This window comes from Ciconia boyciana, chromosome 12 (genome assembly GCF_034638445.1).
Source record: "Ciconia boyciana chromosome 12, ASM3463844v1, whole genome shotgun sequence".
Classification (NCBI taxonomy): Eukaryota; Metazoa; Chordata; class Aves; order Ciconiiformes; family Ciconiidae; genus Ciconia; species Ciconia boyciana.
The window spans coordinates 15,728,720-15,748,825 of record NC_132945.1 but is presented as its reverse complement, the minus strand read 5'-3'; the positions used below and the strand labels follow the sequence as shown (position 1 = coordinate 15,748,825).

At 37.3% G+C, this 20,106-nt stretch overlaps 1 protein-coding gene across 5 annotated transcripts in view; it reads right to left on the bottom strand.

Annotated features, from left to right (window-relative positions):
* Window positions 1-1,575: 1,575 nt before the first annotated feature.
* The window catches only part of MTMR1 (myotubularin related protein 1), a 40,164-nt gene continuing 21,633 nt past the window's right edge, over window positions 1,576-20,106 (bottom strand). For 2 of the 5 annotated variants that reach the window (XM_072876593.1, XM_072876595.1), the window contains 4 exons: window positions 17,538-17,651; window positions 15,962-16,138; window positions 7,423-7,497; window positions 1,577-2,830 (listed from right to left, as the gene is read on the bottom strand). In XM_072876593.1, coding sequence (XP_072732694.1) covers window positions 2,666-2,830; window positions 7,423-7,497; window positions 15,962-16,138; window positions 17,538-17,651 — 531 coding nt within the window. In that variant the 3' untranslated portion in view covers window positions 1,577-2,665. Of the gene's footprint in view, window positions 2,831-7,422; window positions 7,498-15,961; window positions 16,139-17,537; window positions 17,652-20,106 lie in introns of all 5 variants that reach the window. The other 3 variants (XM_072876596.1, XM_072876597.1, XM_072876598.1) reach the window with 2 other exon arrangements.

Genomic DNA, 20,106 nt, shown 5'->3' with positions numbered 1-20,106 from the left:
TCACTTAACTTACTTTACAATCAAAAAATGTTTCGGTTGGTTACCAAGGCTTCAGTCCATTCTGGGACAATAGGAAAACCCTACAGGTCAAATTTAACTGCTTGCTGTCTTTGCAGATTCTCTTTATACTCAGCAGAGTCAAAACCAAAAACCAAACCAAAAGAAGATTCAGCTTTTGAATCAGAAATTAATAGTTCTGTTCCAGGTGCATCAGACAGGGAACGGGGTTCTGCTCTTTCCTCAACCAGTTCAATACTGCCTTATTAAAAAAGGAAAAATAATGACAGAATTAGCTGTTAAATCAATAAGAAAAAAAATCTGATTATCAGGAATCGGACTGAGTACAAAGACAGTCCCCTCTTCAATATAAAACTATACTTTAATTAGCATATACGGGCTATATAATACCTTTGAAAATTTCCGTGCTAAGTACGTACAAAAACATCCATTGTGCTTACACATATTCCAGCAGGACCCCTCCCGCAGTGCTCTCCCTTCAGATCAGAGAAGACTCGCCGAGCTGTGTTGAAACTTGTGGATAAACAGCCAGTCAGTTGAAATAACTGGTATTCTTCTATGCAAAACCGAATTCTCAGATTTTAGCTCTAGGAATCTAAGCTTTAAAAATCTCAGAATGCCCAAGCTAATCCAGTCATCACTTTTATAATAATTATAGAGAAAATGTTGTGATTATTAGCAGCAATAAAGAGGAAAACTTCAAAAGATTTTCTTTAGCACTGCATTTTAGAGATAATGTGCTTTACTTTAACATACAGTTAAAATGTCAAGGAAATGCAAAGTATGGAAGAGTTTAATTCAATACCAGCTCAACATATTTTGGCAATGTAAAATTCACTGCTGGCATACTGTTCAGCAGAACCATTTTTACATCTTTCATCTATTTATAAAAAGCCTGACGTTGATTAAGAGATGCAACATCGCAAGCCTTCCTAAACTTTGTTCTTGTAGGTGAGTATCTATTATAAAACGCATTCACTATAATAAAAAGGACACGTTGAAATACCCTGCACTGCACAGTAAACTTGTAAGACTGGATACAGCACATTAGCCTTTCCAGTTGAAGTTGCAAACGTGCTCAGCAGCTCACCTTACTTGTTAACTATATGCTACATATATGAATGCAGAGAAACAGGAAAGCGCCATCGCATATTAAGAACAAATGTGCACTAATAAACGAATACTCACAGACAGTAAAAGCCACAATCAGCATATAGAATCAATTGGCGCTTAAGAAGGGGGCTTAATTCCCACCAGCAGAACTTGGAGCAATACAAGCACGAGTCAAAAAGCAGAGCTGCAGTATTTAAGTGCCCTAAGGAGAAGAACCCGATTCTCATGAAACACAGTGAGGAAAACAATCCAGGGAAAATTTTCAGCATGCACCATTTCTGGGCCTTCCAAGAAGGCCACTGAATAATTTTTTAAAAGGTTGGATGTTATGGTAATCAAATCTCTCTGATATGAATATTTTTGGGAGGGATGAAAGAAAGTTGGGAATGTATCTTTTATATGAAAACACAGTTAGATTATTCACTTTATAGAAAAAAATGCTAGCGGCAATTTAAAAAAACAAAAAGTCAAGAGGCTTTATTTCAAGAAAACCAATTAAGATCATATTATTTAAAAACTTTGTCAAACAAAGTCATTACAAGTTAAGGTCTTCAAAAGAGTTTGGACAGGCAGGATCCATTTTCTGAACTTACAGCTTAAAACCATGGGAGTATGCATATGTTTAACATCACATACACATGTGTATAAATGGACACAGCTTTGCATTTTGTGTGTACACTTTAAAACAAAACACGCTTAACAAAATGTGGAGCTATACAGACTATACAATTTACACAGCTGGGTGTCATTCCAACCCCAAATATTACCATTTGCTAGAAAACAAACTTTTACTTTGTACAAGACTTTGACATGAGTAAGTTCGCCCCTCGCTCAGGAGGCTGAAACTGCACAATAAGCTAAACAGTCAAAAGACTTTATTTCAACTTGTACAAAAGGCATTAAAAAAACTAAAATACATGCTTTACCAAATATATTACATCATACAAGTCAGTGTGGTGTAGTTGATAAATCCAGCTTCACTTCATCCACTTTTAATGGCATATTTAGTCAAAATGTAAAACTGACTACACTGGAAAACATCTATTTTAAAATCCATTTCCAAGTGCATTAATTACCTAAAAAAAAATAAATTGCTCTAGCGAAAAAAAAAGGTGTATTACTGAGTGAAATAAGGAGCTCCCATTCAGAAAAACGTTCTGTGTTCCGTGTAAGCATCATGTGGCATTTAATCTGATTCTCTCAACCAGGCATGGTACCCTAGGCAGTGTGAGAGGCATTTTTGTCTGCTTGGCAGATGGATTCCTTTTTAGGATGGTTAAATTGTTAGTTGCTCAAAACAAAGTTTAATTTCACAATTGGTGATTTAGCTAGAGATGTCAAAACACATGTGGGAACTGCCAACAAGAAAATATATCACATCTATTGAAGCTCTTTTTGGCCTCATCATGATAATATCAGACACAGAGTAAGGCATGTAGATCATAGCAATTACAAGTCACTCACAATCCTTTTGAGATGGGAAAAGTACTTCACCCTCCTCTCACAAATTTTTTCACACAGCTTTTGTTACACATCACACAGAGGTGTGCACTGGCGTGGCTGAATGGGAAGGAGATGAACCTCTATCAGAGGAGGAAGAAATGGATCGTGTAGCAGCTTCCCGCTGCAAATCTTCAACCTTCTTCTGAAGCTCCGTCCGGATGGTGAGGAGCTCTTTAAGATTTTGGTGGATTGGAACCTGCCGGGTGAAGAAAGAAAAGGCTTACTTTGAATCTCACAGTGAGTTATCTTCTCAAGCATGCTTCCACTGTTTCCTCCAGTAACACAAGGAATCCAACACCTATGAATTTCAGTATATCAATATTTAGGGAAAGTGTTTCTTTAGTCATTTGAAATGAAACATTTCAGCAAACTGTCCCTTTCTAACACCACAGTTGGCAGGAAACCTATCCAAAAGACTGTTTGCAAATGGTCTTGATGGGATACCAAACATACTCCAATAAATGTACTCCTATCCCTTTATCAATACCACTTTCAGCTGAACTTAAACTGCTTCTCCCGGGAGCTATTTCTCCTGCCTGTTGGGACAGAACTTATTTTGTAAGGAGAGTAGAGTTCACAAAGCTGGCTCCATATGGAGCATCTTGTTATTCTTCTAACCAGGCATCTTTCCAAGAGTCTGACCCCTTCCAGCTTGTCAGTGAGAAAAGTGAGCCAAGTGAGTTGTGCTTGTGGTGGACCTCCCAGTCACACTCTGATGAACCTTTCGTAGAAGTGGATCAGGTTTCTGCCTCTACTTCTGACAGTGCCCAAAAAGCACCAGAGATGCACCACTCTGCATCAGACTTCTTGGCATTTTTCACGCTTATCTGGAACATTCAACTATATCATGGCCAAAGGAAGATGCAAGCCACACTGGTTTTTGCAGCTGGATCTGTTATCTCAGACAAGCACAGAGAGACCTCCCCTTCATCCAAATGCCACAGAAAGGCCAAAACAGTTTGACTGTAAATTGCTTTTAATTTATTTTATCCTGTATAAACTCTAATTGTTTACAGCTTTTGGAAAGACCAAGATGGGAAAATAATTTAATTGGGCTGGCGAGACAATCATGGGGAAATGCAGCAATGGGAAATCTATGGATTGCTAGATGTTGTAAGTAATTTATACCCGGGGATTCTGGAATGCCAGGCTCCAGGGAACTGCATTCACCCCCGACTGCTTCCTACTGCTTGAAAGTGATTACAGGGCTGGGATGCACACCTGAGCACGAAATTCTCACACAGTGCTACATGAAGAAGATATCAAAAACCAGAAAGGGTTTCTCTTCTTGCCATCAACTCACAACGCAGTCACAATTTATGTTTTTGTGAATTTAGGCTTTAAAGAAAGTTCACCAAAAATCCATGCATTTGATTTTGACATTTTCAAAATCTAACGCTCGTGTTTCTGAAACAGGAAAATACCATTTCATTTCTAATTTTAGTTCTAACTTAAAAAGAATAAAATAGCATCAAACAGTCTAGTTTAGGTCAGCACCTTTTTGGCCATATGCTTTTTTCTTGTTTGTGGCTTAGCCCATGAACAGAAACTTCAGTGCATTCACAAAGTGCTGCTCCCAGTACTCTGGGAGTCATCAATTCATCCAGCATACCATCTACAGCAATTTTAAAAGCATAACTTTTTGAGTCTTCAGCAGAACAATCGCTGCACACCACCAAGCTCCCAATGACCCTGGGGTCCTGCCTTCGCTGTGCAAACTTCTCCTGCATGAGGCCACAAGTCTACAGACAACAGCCTCCTTCACTATTCAAACACAAAGCACAGCCTCCAGAAAGCCAATCTCATTTTTCTGAGGTGGTCTACAGAAAATGTATATACACCTAAAAAGATGGCAAAACTGAGTCTGGTGATGAAGTTTGTCCAAGATGCTGTAATACACACTACGTAAAATTCAAATTTCACTGAAGACCAAGACTTTCTGGAATTAGCACTCCACTTCTATTTTTTTTTTCTTTCCTCAAGTAAAAGATCCCTTTCTTATACACTCCCACTTCAGATTTCTTCTTTATGAAGACATTTTCCTGAAACACTTAGGTCTGTAACAGAGTGATTTACCATTGGTACCATTAGTCACGCAAGCCCTGGGTCACGGGAGATTTGTACACCTGATTTCTGCACGGCTTAATCATAATTCAGCATAACAGGCCAATTTCTCTTAGACACCTTTCACAGGGGCATTAGCCCGTGTGTTCCACTGCACAATGCTCAAACACTCATAAAAAGCAGTTCCATACAACTGGCTTTTGGGGAACCCACTACAAATCCTTTCAGGATACACTACACAAAAGCCGCTGCAGAACTTGGCACGCTGTGTAAAGTGCTTCAAGGAGGAAAAGTGTGGCTGCACATCTCAATCCTTCTTCTGCATTCCCCCAGAACCTAATTCAACAAGGCACATGCTCAAACTTAGACATAACCGCTGTTCTCCCCACACATCCACCTCAAAGAACAGGACCGTCTTTAAATAAATTAGCTAAATAACAATAATGACATTTTAAAAATCTGTGTATATTCAAGTCACACAAAAAACCTCTTCAACATTAAGGTTGCGAAATTATGCTTTGTCCTGTTTTCGGCTGGGATAGAGTTAATTTTCTTCCTAGTAGCTGGTCTAGTGCTGTGTTTTGGATTTAGCATGTGAATAAGGTGATAACACACTTGATGTTTTAGTTGTTGCTAAGCAGTGTTTATACTAAGTCAAGGACTTTTCAGCTTCCCATGCTGCCAGCGAGGAGGTGCACAAGAAGCTGTGAAGGAGCACAGCAAGGACAGCTGACCCAAACTGGCCAAAGGGCTATTCCATACCATATGGCGTCATGCTCAGTATAGAAACTGGGGGGAGTTGGCTGGGGGGCAGCGATCGCTGCTCGGGGACGGGCTGGGCATTGGTCAGCAGGTGGTGAGCAGTTGCATCACTTGGGGTTTTTTTTCCCTGGGTTTTGTTTCTCTCTCTCTCTTGTTGTTCTCCTTTTAATCACTTATTATTATTATTAATAATATCAATATTATTATTATTATTATATTTTATTTCAGTTATTAAACTGTTATTGTCTCAACCCATGAGTTTTCTTACTTTTGCTCTTCTGATTCTCTCCCCCATCCCACTGGGGGGAGAGAGTGAGCGAGGGGCTGCGTGGTGCTCAGTTGCCAGCTGGGGTTAAACCACGACATGCTCTCAAAAAATTAGGAGGTGTCAGAATGAACATTACTTCTCCAAACTAAATTCAGCCTTCCTGTACATCTGTATAAAATTGTTGGTTAAATAAACATTAAAATACTAGCTTCCCCCTTGTATTCCTCATTTATTCAGTGCACAGTTTGATGCTGTTCAGTTAGTGAGCAGTTATTCAATATTTAGTTTTCTTTGCAGTGTCTGACCCCGTCCTTTATTTATTCTTCTGAAATTAAAACGCTTAGCTTTCCTTTTCTTTACTTCCACCTCGTGTCAAGAAACAAATTTATTTCTGCAGCACCCTAATGAGGTATGGGAGTACTAACACTCCACTTTTACAGACAAGGACCTGAAGCAAGCATCACCTAATTTTGGATAGCTTGATCTCAAACTGGTTTAACAGAGAACTTAGGAATTCCGCAGTTCGGCCTTGTGGGTATCAAGCAGGACACCCAGTAAATAAGGAGCACACACATGGTGACCACTCTGCTCCAGGTGATCTCCCTTGCAACAGAGGAATCCTGTGGCAAAAGCAGGGAGAAGCTTCATTTCTCCAGAGCAGCATCCTGCTCCCTCCCCCACGGGACAATTTTTCTTTGTCTGCAGCCATGCTCCCTCCAGCCTGCTCTCTCAGATTGTATCCCATGGGTTGAACAGAAAGCAAAGACCTCCAACACTTGGAGCATTATTCACTCCTGGTTCCTATTCCCAGTTCGTCACAACTCTCATAGACTCTGTATTAAATCCATCTCTCAGTCCTTTTACTCTCATTTATTCTCAGTCCTTGAGAATTCACGGAGATTGTTGCAGCCTCAGACCTCCAAATTGGATGAATTTCTTCCAGGATATGACCAGGCACATTTCTGAAACATAATCTCTCTTACTAAAATCTCACGTTTGCCCTAGAGATGGAATATTTAGAGAAAAACAGCCCCTCGCCTCAACAAAAGAAGTCTACAATACCAATATTTTCATATGGGAAAACATTTTTCTTAGTCACATTCTCATAAGCAACTGAGCCTTCTTGGATGAAGTTTTACAAAACAATTCAGTCAGACACATGCTTGGTGACTCAATACAAATCATTAAAATCTGGCAAAGCTGTAAGCAAGGCAGAGGAGGGTCTTACAATGGAAAAAAAAAAGGGTCACCTTTAAGATGTTGGCCATCTTTTAATAAGTGCATGTTAAGATGTAAACACTGCAAGACAGTTCTACATAAACATCATCATGCCATTTCATATGGTAGTGTAAACACGAATGGTTTTCTAATGTCAAGTCTTTCCCAAGAAAAGATTCTTGTTCCTTGCCATTTAACACAGCATCATGTAGATGCACATTGATGTAAAACAATACAATTCCAAAAACAGATGTCACAGTAAACTGCTGATACATACTTCAATTTCACGAAATAACATGTCAAATTCAGTCTAGAGAAATCTTTAGCACTTTCAGAGTATTTTCAAGCAGCTGACAATAACTGATTTATTAGTGATAAAGGTCGATGTTAGAATTACATACTCATAGGGTAAGAAAAAGGTGGTATAGGCAGCTGACAGATATAAAAATATATTATAGAAGTTCTTATAAAAAGACCTGAAAAGCAGCCTGGCCTGAGGAGCTGTGTTTTCCCCCAGATGTCTTCAACTCTGCTACCGTAACTTCCCTTTTCTGAAAAAAGCATCAAATTCAAATGTGAAAGAATGAAAAGTTAGACAATGGTGCTAGAGGGAAAAAGGGGAAAATGCCCAAAACAAAGCTCCAACCTCAACTCACGTGTATTATTTTTTTTTTAACGAAACAATTAAGAGAACCAAATAGAACTGGAATTATGCAGCTTTCTGGAAGCCTCCTTCCATCTTGGAAGGAGGAGGAAGAGTAAGAGGACGAAGCATCTTCAAATTAATGCTGTCACAAAAGCCATTAAAATAATAATAAAAAAGAAGTTTAGTTCATTTCCACATTTCCTAAAGACTTATTCCCAGGCAGATCTGTTGCTGCCAGTGTTTCCTCATACCATCCTGTGCAAATTCTTACAGATAACTATCTCCATTTTTGTCACTTCACAACACTATATTTCAGCGTGCGATTCCTCCCTCAAACAAAGCCTTCTTCAGAAGGAAATGGGTCCAACAACCTTCACAATAACACCTGTAATGGCTTGCTGTGAATGAGGTTCTCCTTTACTTTGCCACTGTTTAGAATAAAAGGAAGTGGAAGAGTGACAGATTCTGTAAGGAACAAGAAGTTTGGAGAAGATCTTTTACTGAAAGATCTTGTTACCACCTTAACCCTGGAATTGTATACTCGCACAGCACAAGTAGTGTCTCCACGACAAGCTTTTATTACAGTCTTGTTAAGAAATCATATAATCGATTTGACTGAGATGAATTAGTTGGGAGTTTGACAGCAGATGTACTGTTTTCTACTCTCTCATCCTGCCTCTCAAATTAGGAGTGGAAGCTCAAAAGATGACTCTGGATCCACCACCCAGTCGCATTCAAGTTATTTTTTGCTGCTCTACTCCACTGTATCAATACCAGATTTTCAGAAGAGCGTGCATCCTTTCCTTTGTAACACCAGCTTCCCAGCGTGTTGCCGCAGCAATGCTGCTAGGCGACACCCAGCCGCTACAGCCAGCTACAGCATTTCTGTCCATACTCCAGGGGAAAGCAAAGACCTACTTCTGCTGCACAAGAGGAGCCTACACAGATGAAACCTAACGCGGCAGTGCATCTGCGGTTTTGTTGGGCTGGAAAATTGGCTGGGCCATTGGCTAGGTCTTCAGGATGGTTTTCACATGTTATTTAAACTATTACCTCAATGTGCTGAAAAACAATAAATTTCATTTCCGTTATTTAACAAAATATTCCAGTAAAAAAAAAAAAAAGGTGACCGTACCACAACAGATTTTGGTTGGGTTAACCTCATTAAAAAATTCTGTCATTTGACTATTTATAAGAAATAAAATTAGATTTCTCTAATCACATAAAATTTACTAAAAACAGATTACAAATTGATCAATCCAAAACAAAACTGGCATTTACATCTACTACAGCTAGCAATACAATCCAAGCAGGGACAAGAGTAAGGACTTTGCCAGCAGCACTAAGTAGTGGGGATAAGGGCCTGGATCCTTGGGAAATCTGACCTTGCTCCAGGCATTAACCAAAAGCTGGCCCTGTAAAAGCTGGAGAAGAGTTTACCTGCAACACCTTGAGATTTTTCAGTGGGTTTTTTTTCCTTTTAATTGCTACTGTAATATTGACTCAGAAACTAAGAAGAGTATGACTGACACTGCATGTTGTTCCCCTCCCTAACTCATAACCAACTTCTTCCAGCCACTTACCCAAACCCTGTGTCCCTAGTCCTTTTACCCGTCCTGAACAATACCCTTAGCACTAAAGATATGCTTTAAAGACTTATCCCAGTTGTCTGTGATTCTAGCATCTTTTTGTTTGGTTTTAAGCTCTCACCAAGTTTTGTAGTCCTTTCCCATTCAAATCCCCTTTTTTATTCCATTATCCCTCTCTCACTGAGTTATCTTAAGGAACTATTTTTTTGTAAATAAATAACAAAACAAAATCAACTCATCAGGAACATATTATTTAGGGAAGGTCTTAGGTTTCTCTAGCCTTTTAACAATTTGCATTTTTGCCCATTTCAACATTCTTCTAAGTTTCCAGTCCAACTTTTCTGCATCAAGCCATGATTAAACTTGGGACCTGATCCCCCTCCTCATACAATCTATTCACCTGTATCTACTTTCTACTCCTGCACTTCCCTGGTACTTGCTGCTTCTCCCTTCCCTTCCTTATCTATGATATTGCCAGTTGTACTGTCTCTCCAGAGAGTTTCTTCTCCCTGGTATTAGCAGCCTCTTTCCCCTGTAATGATATGATTCTCCCACTGCTAGTGATACTTGCAATATTTGAAACCCCACACCCAACCAGTAAAAAACAGCAAAATGCTCCAAAAATGAGTGAGCTAAGTAACGTTCTTCACTCAGAAAGAACCGATTGTAGGTTCCTGCAAATTAACCAGTTAAAATGGGTGGGGTTTTATTTTCCTGATTAGCTAGCTTTGCTGCCTATTTCATTCAAAAGCAGATACCTTTCCTACACTTCAAAGATAAGGTACCTACTGCCTATAATGAGCTGAAAAATACTTAGAACACTGCCAAAGAAACATTCCTTATTGCTTAAAAGACCACTGATATGAAACCATTTTTTAAACTGGATTATCCATCGAAAGCAGAACCTGGTGTACTGTAACTCTCAGAATGTGCCACTTCACAGTTAGAATAAATTATTCCTGCTGGGTAAGGACTTGAGGAAAGCTGAAGTTGTTTTTTTTTAATTATACCCACACAGAAACTACAATTATGCTATGCAATATACATACTACAACACATAAAAAACATCTAGACATAAGACAGCCTCATTTCCTAAAAAATGCAAACCTTCCTTTTCACAGAATTACTACAGTTCACTTTCAGTATTGATTTTCAGGTTTTCATTCCCAAGTAATCCTTCAGGATTCTGGAGTGCTTTTTGGATAGCAAAATTTGTCAACACAAGGATAGGTATAAAAGAAATTATAATAGCTACTCACTTATAGTACCGCCAAGTCTTAATTGGATGGATATCTACTGTGTATTACTGTACTAGCTCAAGGACAGTCATTCACATGAAAATTGTTCAACAGTGAATGCATTTTGTCTTGTTGCAAGTATACTTTATCTATTTTAGCAACAGGGGAGAAAGGCTGCAGAGGAAAATGGTTATTTTAAATTCATTGCTTGACTTAAGACTGTCAGTTTTTCAAAACCCTATTCTGTGCATTGGAAAGACAACAGTATCTTTCACTTGAGTTTTTTGTTCCTCTTCATGAAGAGCTGGAACTCTGACAGACTTGCTTTTAAAACCTAGTTAACAGTATACTCATAGAAAAAGGCAATCTCAAATGATGAAAACAGCAGTTTTCAACGATAATCAATACTTCCACACTTATTGTAGAGGTATGCTCCTGGGAAACCAAGCAAAACCCCCGGCCTTCTGGAAAAGCAATGACTAGCAAACAGAAATTATGAATCCTACCATGTGGGAACTGGAACAGAGGTTTTTGCAAACTGCATAGGTTTCCAGACTCAGGAAACTCTACACGCTACAAGCTGATGCCATTGCTTGTTAAAACCTACAGCCCATTTAGGTTTAGACATCTGATAGATTAGAGCAATGCTTTGACTGCTTGCTCTTCAAAATATGTTAGAAACTCCCTAAAATGAAGACTATTTGTACGGTACTAGTTTCTCCCTTTCTGTGCATGTTCTGATGCTGTGCTCATTACAGGATATCAATCTTTTTTTTTCTTAAATAACTACAGATTCTTTCAGCACACAGGAAAAGCAGTTAGTCTTTATTTTATTCCATATCAATTGAATGCTCAGAGTTTTATCTGCAGATGTAAGTTACCTGCAGTAAATCAGACTCTGGAAATCTTGACTTAGACACACAAATAGAGAGAAACTATCAGGTACTGTAAGAAACTTGCCTTGTCTCACAAGAAACTTGGTGGTAAATGCAGGGGTGAAATCTCCTTAGCTAGGGCAACACTCAGCTACCTAACCCACAAGGTGATTCCTTCTCCTGACATCTCCTGCCTCATTCTTTCATGCAAAAAGATGGACTCAAGACCATGGATTGCAGACCAGCAATGCCAGGCACTTCTGGAGCCATATGATGGCTTTGTCTTGCCACAAAATGGTGTTAAATCATATGTATGAACTTTGAAAATATTACAACCAATGTCAACGTGCTCAGAGAAGAAAATGCCGGGCAACTTGACTGAAGGCAGGTATAAATAATATGAACACCCCATGTGCCAGACAGTAAGTTCTATCCTGTTATGTGCAGGATAAAGTATCTCAGTAATTATGTTTTCCAGTTTATTCTCAACAATTTTTCCAGCAATGCTTAGCATCTTATTTGTTCTTTTAAATATGCAATATTTTGTGTTTATTAACACTGAAGTTCAGCTGACTTCTAATCACTCAACTGTTCAACACATCAAATCCTTCTACAATTCTATACACAGCATAAAAAAAAAGCAGCAATCATTGTAACCTATTTATATGCTTTCCAGATCATTTCTGTATATACTGGACAAACAGTTATTAATTCCTACCTTTTCCTTCCTGTTTTTTAAGCCAGCTGTTAACCTATGAACAGACTTTACCTGGCTTTTCATGAAAGCTCCAAAGACTGCCTTTAGCAGACGATCCCATTCCAGTAGCTGAATTGAATTTCTAGGTTATAGATGGTGCTAGCCTTATATTCTGGATGGAAGTCCACACAGACAAAGAAAAGAATGAATTTGAAAAACTTATAGGGATTCCTATGATATTATCTCTAGCACAGCGGTCAAATTTCCAGAACAGAGCTTGAAGAAAAATTAGCAGGCATAGATAAATAAATAAATAAATAAATAAAAACAAGTTTAAGCCCTGTACTCCAAGTGTTAAAATGTCATTTCCTGGAAGACATAAAAACAACCAAACATACCCTAATGGACTATGTAAATTTTGTGACTGAAATACATTCTTTTTCTTGCCTCTCACATAGGAAGGCACAGCTTGAATTGAAAGGACCAGAACTTTTACTCATGCTCTGCATGTATGAATGATAAGAGTATTAGTTCAAAAATACTGCCCCTGCAGAAGTCATATTCAGAAAAATCATTTGTTGTGTTTTCCCCACCTTCCAGAGTTGCCCAAGCAGATAACTAACTGACATCTGGCAGCCAGAACTCCTCAGACCAGTGTAAAGAAGAGGTCTGAATAACTACATAGGAAAGGAAAGAGAAATATATGATATCAACTGGAAAAATTCAAAAGCATCATACAATCTTATCTATTCCAGACTAGTAGGGTCATCTGTAAGTCCAGTAGCAGGTACCCACAGAGCACACACCTCTGTATGAGAGAATGAAAGAGCTTATCTGCCACATGTCATATACAAATGCACATTTCTCCAACCCAAGGAAAGGGCAAATCTGAAAAAAACCCCTCTTCTCAGTCAATGAACTCATAAATAAGATAGGACTAAAGTCTATCTAATTTTCTTGGGACAAGAAGTCAATAATGATCTAACACCTCCAAACTGAAACCAAGGAACTTTTTATTTCACTTAAGAATTAGAATGACCTTGTTGAAGCACAGGTTAGCAAAAAGGGAATCTACAAGATGTCCACATTTAACCTAGAATTTTCCATGCTGTTCACTTCTCAGACACTTGAGCTTTGAACCCTATGGAAGGAGACTGTGTGTCACCTAGTTGCACAGCATCTATTGCAATATGGCTGTAATCCTAAAATGAGGCTCTTGATGCAAATAAACACCATCAAAACCACCAATTCATCCTTCCACAAAACTTAGATAGAACTGAAGATACATAATTATAAGCAATCTTTTCTTTACAGAACATAAGAATAACTCTGAACTCTATATGTCCTAGTGCAATGACTAGTATGATCAGACCTTACTGTACTGTTAGAGGTCTGATGAAACACCAATATTGGAAGACAGTACCACAACGCAAAAATAAATGCTTATATGCAGTTAGCATTCAGTAATTTTCAAATTAAAAAAATTAAAGGTGATATATGCTCATTTCCAATAGAAAAGTCAATGAAGTGCAACGATTAACTTCTCTCAGTCCATTTAAAAATTCAAGCCTCACTCACTAATAAAGCTGAAATTAGAAAACCTAAAATATCGCCTCAAACCAAAAACTGTCCTTTTGCTCTTGCGAGTTTTCTCTCCCATAATATAAAGATTGTTGATAATGGGTATCAAACATCCATTCCAATTATATTAAAGGACTATTCTTCATCTTCCCTTAAACTCATGTAATTAGGCATTTCTCCTTTTTGGTGAGCTCCTAGAAAACAATAAATATTTTCTAGTTTTCTAAAGAAGTTTTTGCAGCTGATAAAACAGTACATGAGGTTGCCTTGAATTGCTATTCATCAGAGAGCTCTTCATTAACATTAAATATTTAACTTTCTCTTATTCCAGTTGAAAAACAAGAACCACATTAAAAGTTATTCAACAAAAACACCTTTTCTCAGTAGGCGGAGATGCCCATTCTTTTAATAAATCCGCTGATTGTTTAAGAAATCTTCTCACTGAAGATAAGTGAAGACCTGCTGGGCGTTGCAATGGTGATTGTCTTTTTGCAGTTACTGAATGGGTGTGAATGTTACTGAATCAGCTAGCAGGGTGTGAAACTAGACCATGCAAATACAAAAGAAAGCAAACTCAGTATATTGTAATTACAGAGACTATTATTTACTTGTTTGCATGAGTTTGTGCTTTCATAATTAGTTTGGAGAACACAATTCTGCAACAAAATTCTGCAATGTATCCAAGTAGATGTGAAACACTTCTGAATATTTGTCACAAATATCACATAAATTCATGCAAGAGACAAGAGGAAAGGCATGATGTATCTTCACAAGACAAAGCTAATGTGGTAGATCTAAAAAGTCAAAATAGTTGTATTAGTTCTTCAAGAAAAGAAGGTGGTAGTAAAGTTAAGGCAGTTACCAGGATCATCAAAGTTTGTTACCTTCAACCTGCTGATCTGAGGGACTTGTTCTTAAAGGCCAATGAAGATCAATGATTCACACGTGCTAGAGTGCCTGACTGCTCTCTAACAGAGAAGCAGTGAGCAGAGTTTGCCACTAAGTATATGGCAGTTCTGATATTTTCTCATTATGTCATCTCTTCCCCGCCATCTCTTTTGGACCGGGACTAGCTTTCATGTGTGTTTACAAAACCTGCTCACTTTCAGGGCCTATAGATCTCAATTAAATACAAGTAATAAACTGACACTGCTGCAGGTAGATTATACTAAAACGTGCATAAACCATGCAAATGTTTTTCAGCAAACTGGCTAAGGGAAAGGTGATATTTTGCTACAAAGTAGTTGACAATTTTACTTTAAAACCATAAAGATTAAAATACACCATCTTTCAAGTTTTAACACATGCTAACACCTAACAGGTACCTAACAGTCATAGGACTACATCAACCAAAATAGACCAAGTAAGGGAAACAAAGCAGCTCAGAGGAAACATCTCAGTGAGAAAGCAAGCAATCCAGATTTTTCCAGGACCTTAAAAGGTATTTCTCAGATGCCTGGACTTCTACCAGTGTACTGTCCTTGAAACTTACCTTGGAACACCATCTTTTACAACAGCCTCTGACTTGTGGGTGTCTAATAAATTTGAAACTCACGTCTCATTCTAACTGCTAGAAGATGAAAGCAGCTTTCGAGCAGTCACTTAATACAGGTAATTTATCATAATATGCTTGGGGGTACCTTGGAATGTTACCTTAATAAAGAGATGGTGTAGCACCCTCAGATATATTATGGCTGTGACACAAACCGAATGTTCTTTCTTCAGACTTCTAAGCATGAGAGCATATGGAGTATTTGTCTGATGAGATTTAGAGATTTATCTGAATAGCAGACATTACTTATAAGAACAAATACTGGATGAATCAAGGAGCATGTATAGGGAGTGTTTAATCTTTAGCACTGCCAGCTTGAAACTGTAAAGGTCAATTGAAAACAAGCATCTATGTGATGCTAAGTTTAGAGAGCCTACAAAATGAGTCGGTATGTAGTCCAATTCTTTCAGAAACTGCTGCTATATTTTATATCATTGTTGGTAAAGGGCAAAACATGATTAAAAACAAAGGTACACTAAACTCTACAAGAAGGTTAAGGCAATAAAGTATTAAAAAGTGTTACAAAGTATTATAGAAGTGTTATAAAAGTAATCTTCTGACAACAGAGACTGTTAATCTGTTACCTTCCACAAGCCAATAAAGTGATATTGTAACTCCCTATTCTACTGGTGACTTTAATGAAAACATCATTTTATCGAGTCTGAATACATTCCGCATCTTCTTCGAGAAAATCACCTTTTTCCCTATCAGCTGAAATACGTGCAACAGATGAGCACTTTTGAAATTAAATACTGCATTTGACACTATGAAAAATAATTTTTTTTTTTACTCTCTGTGCTCTTCACTGAAACGTAAAAGTCATGTGAAAGCTCATACCTGAGGCCGCATCCTTGGGTTCCATCTGACGTAGTAGTTCACCCATAGTTCCAAATGGTTCAGACTGGCAACAGGATACAGAACATGGTTTTCATAGTTTACGTAGAAAGGATTTGTGAACTCATCTAACTGGCTGTTTATATAGGACCACAGCGATATAGTCTTTGTGCTTACCTCCTGATTGAAAAAAAAAAAAAAAATTATATGGATTGCAAAACCTTAAAATATTAGGTTAATATCTACATATCAGTAATTTTGTCTGTGAAATTTACCTTATCTACTAGAAAACTGCAAGCGCTCTGAGAACACTTCCAGTAGCTGATCATTAAACAGCCTTAAAACTTTAGCAAAACATTTGAACACTTAATCTGGTCCAAGGCTAACTGAAAAAGGAGATTCAGGCATGTTATTTTCAGAGACACTAAGGTCTAGTTGAGCAAAAGAAAGCTGTACTGCTTGTAATTTACAGCAATGTTTACAGCTACTGAAATGTATAGTTACACAGCAACTAAAAAAAAAAAAATTAAATTAGCTTTGACAAGAAAATCAGTGAAGAGATATGTAGTTCGGAAGATCCAAAACAGCATCCGTGAAAAATAATTATTCAGTTCTCCCTCTCACACTATTTGCTCCTATCAATTGCTATTATGCTTTAAAATGCTTATTTTATCTTTATTTGCACTTCTGAAAGTTGTATTATTCTAAAAGTAATCAGCATAATCATGGTTAGATCAAAGATTGGAAATCTGAACTTGCATCAGATTTATCTTGCAATTTTACACTCCTTCGTGTTGTAAAGCATGTGTTTCTACTACCGCTGTGTCTTAAATTGCATTTCTTTATTGAGAATTGCATCTGACTATTATTCATTTATGAAAGAAAGCTGTCTGGAAACCCTGCATTTGCTGAGAACATGTTATTCAGCTCCATCTTGTGGTATTTACATGCAACTTTTTCCCTACAGACACAGTAGAGACAAACCAAAAACATAGCAAAGCTAAATATGGCAAGGAATTGTTACTTGCTTTAAAAAATATGAAGTATTAAAAACAACAAAGCCAAAAGTAAGCAAAAGTGTACTTGGAAGATTAAAAAACTTTTAAAAACTTTTTTGTCCAAACTCTAAGTATTTCATTGAGTCCTAACTTCATTCATTTAGATATTTTATATTTCCGTAGCCTTCAACCGTAAGTTCCATCTAATTATGTCCTAAAGTGACCTGCAAAGTCATCCATAGGAGTTCCTTTGGAAATAGCAAAAAAAATGCTAATATAATTTGATAATGATTATTTAAAATTGTATATGTTGGCTAGAAATATCTGAAAGAGGACTTTCTAAAACCCTCAAGAACCCTCAAGAACAGATAATAACTAAAGAAAAGTAAGTGCCACCTCATTTAATAGCAGGGCATTCAGTATATATTTCTGATACCATGAAATTTCATGTCTGCATTGTCTTTTAAGACTATGTGACAAACGTATCCAAAAACACAGCTCGGATGTTCTTAAGTCTTGTATTCTAAGCATTTTCATATAAACTCAACAAATTAAGAATGTGTATTACACTAATTATTTACCTCTTTTAATCTCTCTTTTTCACAGTTGCATAAGAAAGTCCCAAAGAGACAACTATAAAGGTGATCCAGAATGGTGATCAAAAATAACTCGTTGAATTCAAAGGCTGCAGGAAACTGAAATTAAAAAATTGGTAAAATTACTTCAAACTTTAAGTAGTGTAGAAAGGAAGAAACTCAGACACAATAAATATCCAAAAGATTCAGATAAGATTTTTTTCTTATTTAGTGACTATTTTCAGGAAAACTCAGCAATTTCAGTAACTCCCATTGCAATAATACATTTCAGCTACATACTGCTTTATAAATACTCCTCGGAGACAAACTTTACATTCTTTATGCAAGTATACTAGAATACAAACATAGAAACATTAGCTAATGTGAAACTGGTGACACAAAGCAATCCATTTTAAGGAGCTCTAGCAGTATTCTGTTCTAACGCACCCCAAACTGTCTTCAACATGTGCTTTATTTTTGTTACAGGTCAATAAATCGTGGGGGGTTTTTTTGGGGGGGAAGATGATGATGACATTTAAGAGATTTATTTCCTATTCTAACATGCAATGAATTGGATAATAAAGACTACTGGACATACAATGTGCTTAACATATATTTAAAATGTTTCTTTCACTTTCTACCCAGGTAAGTTACTTTTCTCCATTTTACCCCTTGAGTTTACCATCAACTATGTACAATAAGCCTTTAATCCCTCTTCTTTTACATTGGAAAGTAAATCCTGTACATCTGAACTCAAAGAACTGTTATTCCGCTAAGCACCACTACGTATTTTATTTGCAAGCAGAGGTTACCTGGTACATTCTAGGAAAAAGAGTTAGAAATTTGAAAACACTCAAAATGTTTAAGATACATCTTAATCTGTAGCACTCTAAAAATCATAAAGGAAGAAATTAATGCAAACTGCATGGGCTGCTACCTATTCAGACGGAAAAGGTCCTTCTTCAATCAAATTTTATGATAGGACTACATATGGCAACTGCTTGATGTGTCAAAATAACTTTGCATTCAGTATGACAAGGGTCTCAAACAGAGATATGGAATGATAAACATTTAGGAGAAAAAAAATGTAGAAGACTACAGGAAAATTTAAGAAGTAGCATTTCTCTCCTTACCATGAAAGAGAATCTTATAAGAGACTAATTTTCAGGACAAATGAAACAAATTTAGTTCATTCCCACTAAAGGAGTAAATCTTTACAGAAGTCTAAAATGCAAAGTTACAGTTTCATAAGGAAGAATTTCCTGCTATATGGAGAAATCTCAAGTCAGTATTTCAGATCTGAAGAAAGCACTGGTTTCTGTTATGTGCCACTGAAGAATACTGAACACCTTGGCATGAGTGACTCAAGAGCTACTTTAAATAAAAAAAAAACGACGACAAGTATAGCTAGGAGGAATAACAGAGCAATTGGGACTGTGGATGAACTAGCTGATCCAGAAATTCCTCTCAGTGTCATCTGTGATTTATGAAGGGCAAATGTTTATTCATGTTGAAAGTAAAGAGTTGAATAAGACACAATGGGTGTGCTTGTATCAAACCCAGAAAGATCTAAGTTTTAAGCAATGTTATTTTTAAAGAAGATTGATTTAAGTCAAACATTGCAAAAACATTCTCTTTCCAAGACTTCTCAAGCTAAGATATGCCAACTTTCAACTGAAAATTTTGAGTAAGGAAATTATCAATATCATGGCTCACAAAATGAATGGGAGCCTTCCTTCTTCTGACTCTGCTATGGATTACGCAGTGTTCAACAGCACAGCGTGCTCACACTGGGGCTTCTCTCTCAAATCACTGGTTTGTTTTCAGTCACCTAGCCATTTGTTTTCATAAAACATATAGGAACTTAAGATTATAAAATTCTCTTTTTTAGTTAAGTTCAAAAGTTATCACTTACAGCACTTCCTTATCTCTAGGAAATCACGCCAGAAACTCAATTACAATACAATGATGTTAACAACACAGCTATGATTTTAAAAAAGTATGAACAGAACTTGATAAGCAGGCATGCTGAACCAAGTCAGGAGAAAATTCAGTGGGTCTCAGACCTCAGTCTCCTGCATCCAGCCCAAAGCAGCAATCAGATACAGAGAGCAAAAATAATTTGCAAAGGATCAAAATGATATGTGGAAATAACTTTGAAGACAAAGCCTCTCCTAAAGGGACTCTCTTTAACTGAACGCACTTAATGAGCCTTGTCACATTAGGGTTCTGTGTTGTGACGGGTCCATACTAATCAGACGGATGCCGACATGGCCACTATTCCAATCCAGTGAAGCATATTCAAAATTCCATACATCAGTGGTTGCACTCCAACTAATTTATTAATAAGTGATAGCACTTTATTGAAACCCTGTCTTTGGATACAAGAGTTGTACTGTTGGAGCTGATGTATCAAGACTGTAAAGCTTCAATTACCGCTGCTGAAAAATCACTGACCTAAAAATGGTTTCCTCTGTAGTTCCAAGCCCATTAGCGTCTGTTTGAAGATTCAGGTGGAAAAATTCCCCAAATGAAAATTTACTTCTTGTCAAATCCACTAATTGTGAGAGAACAC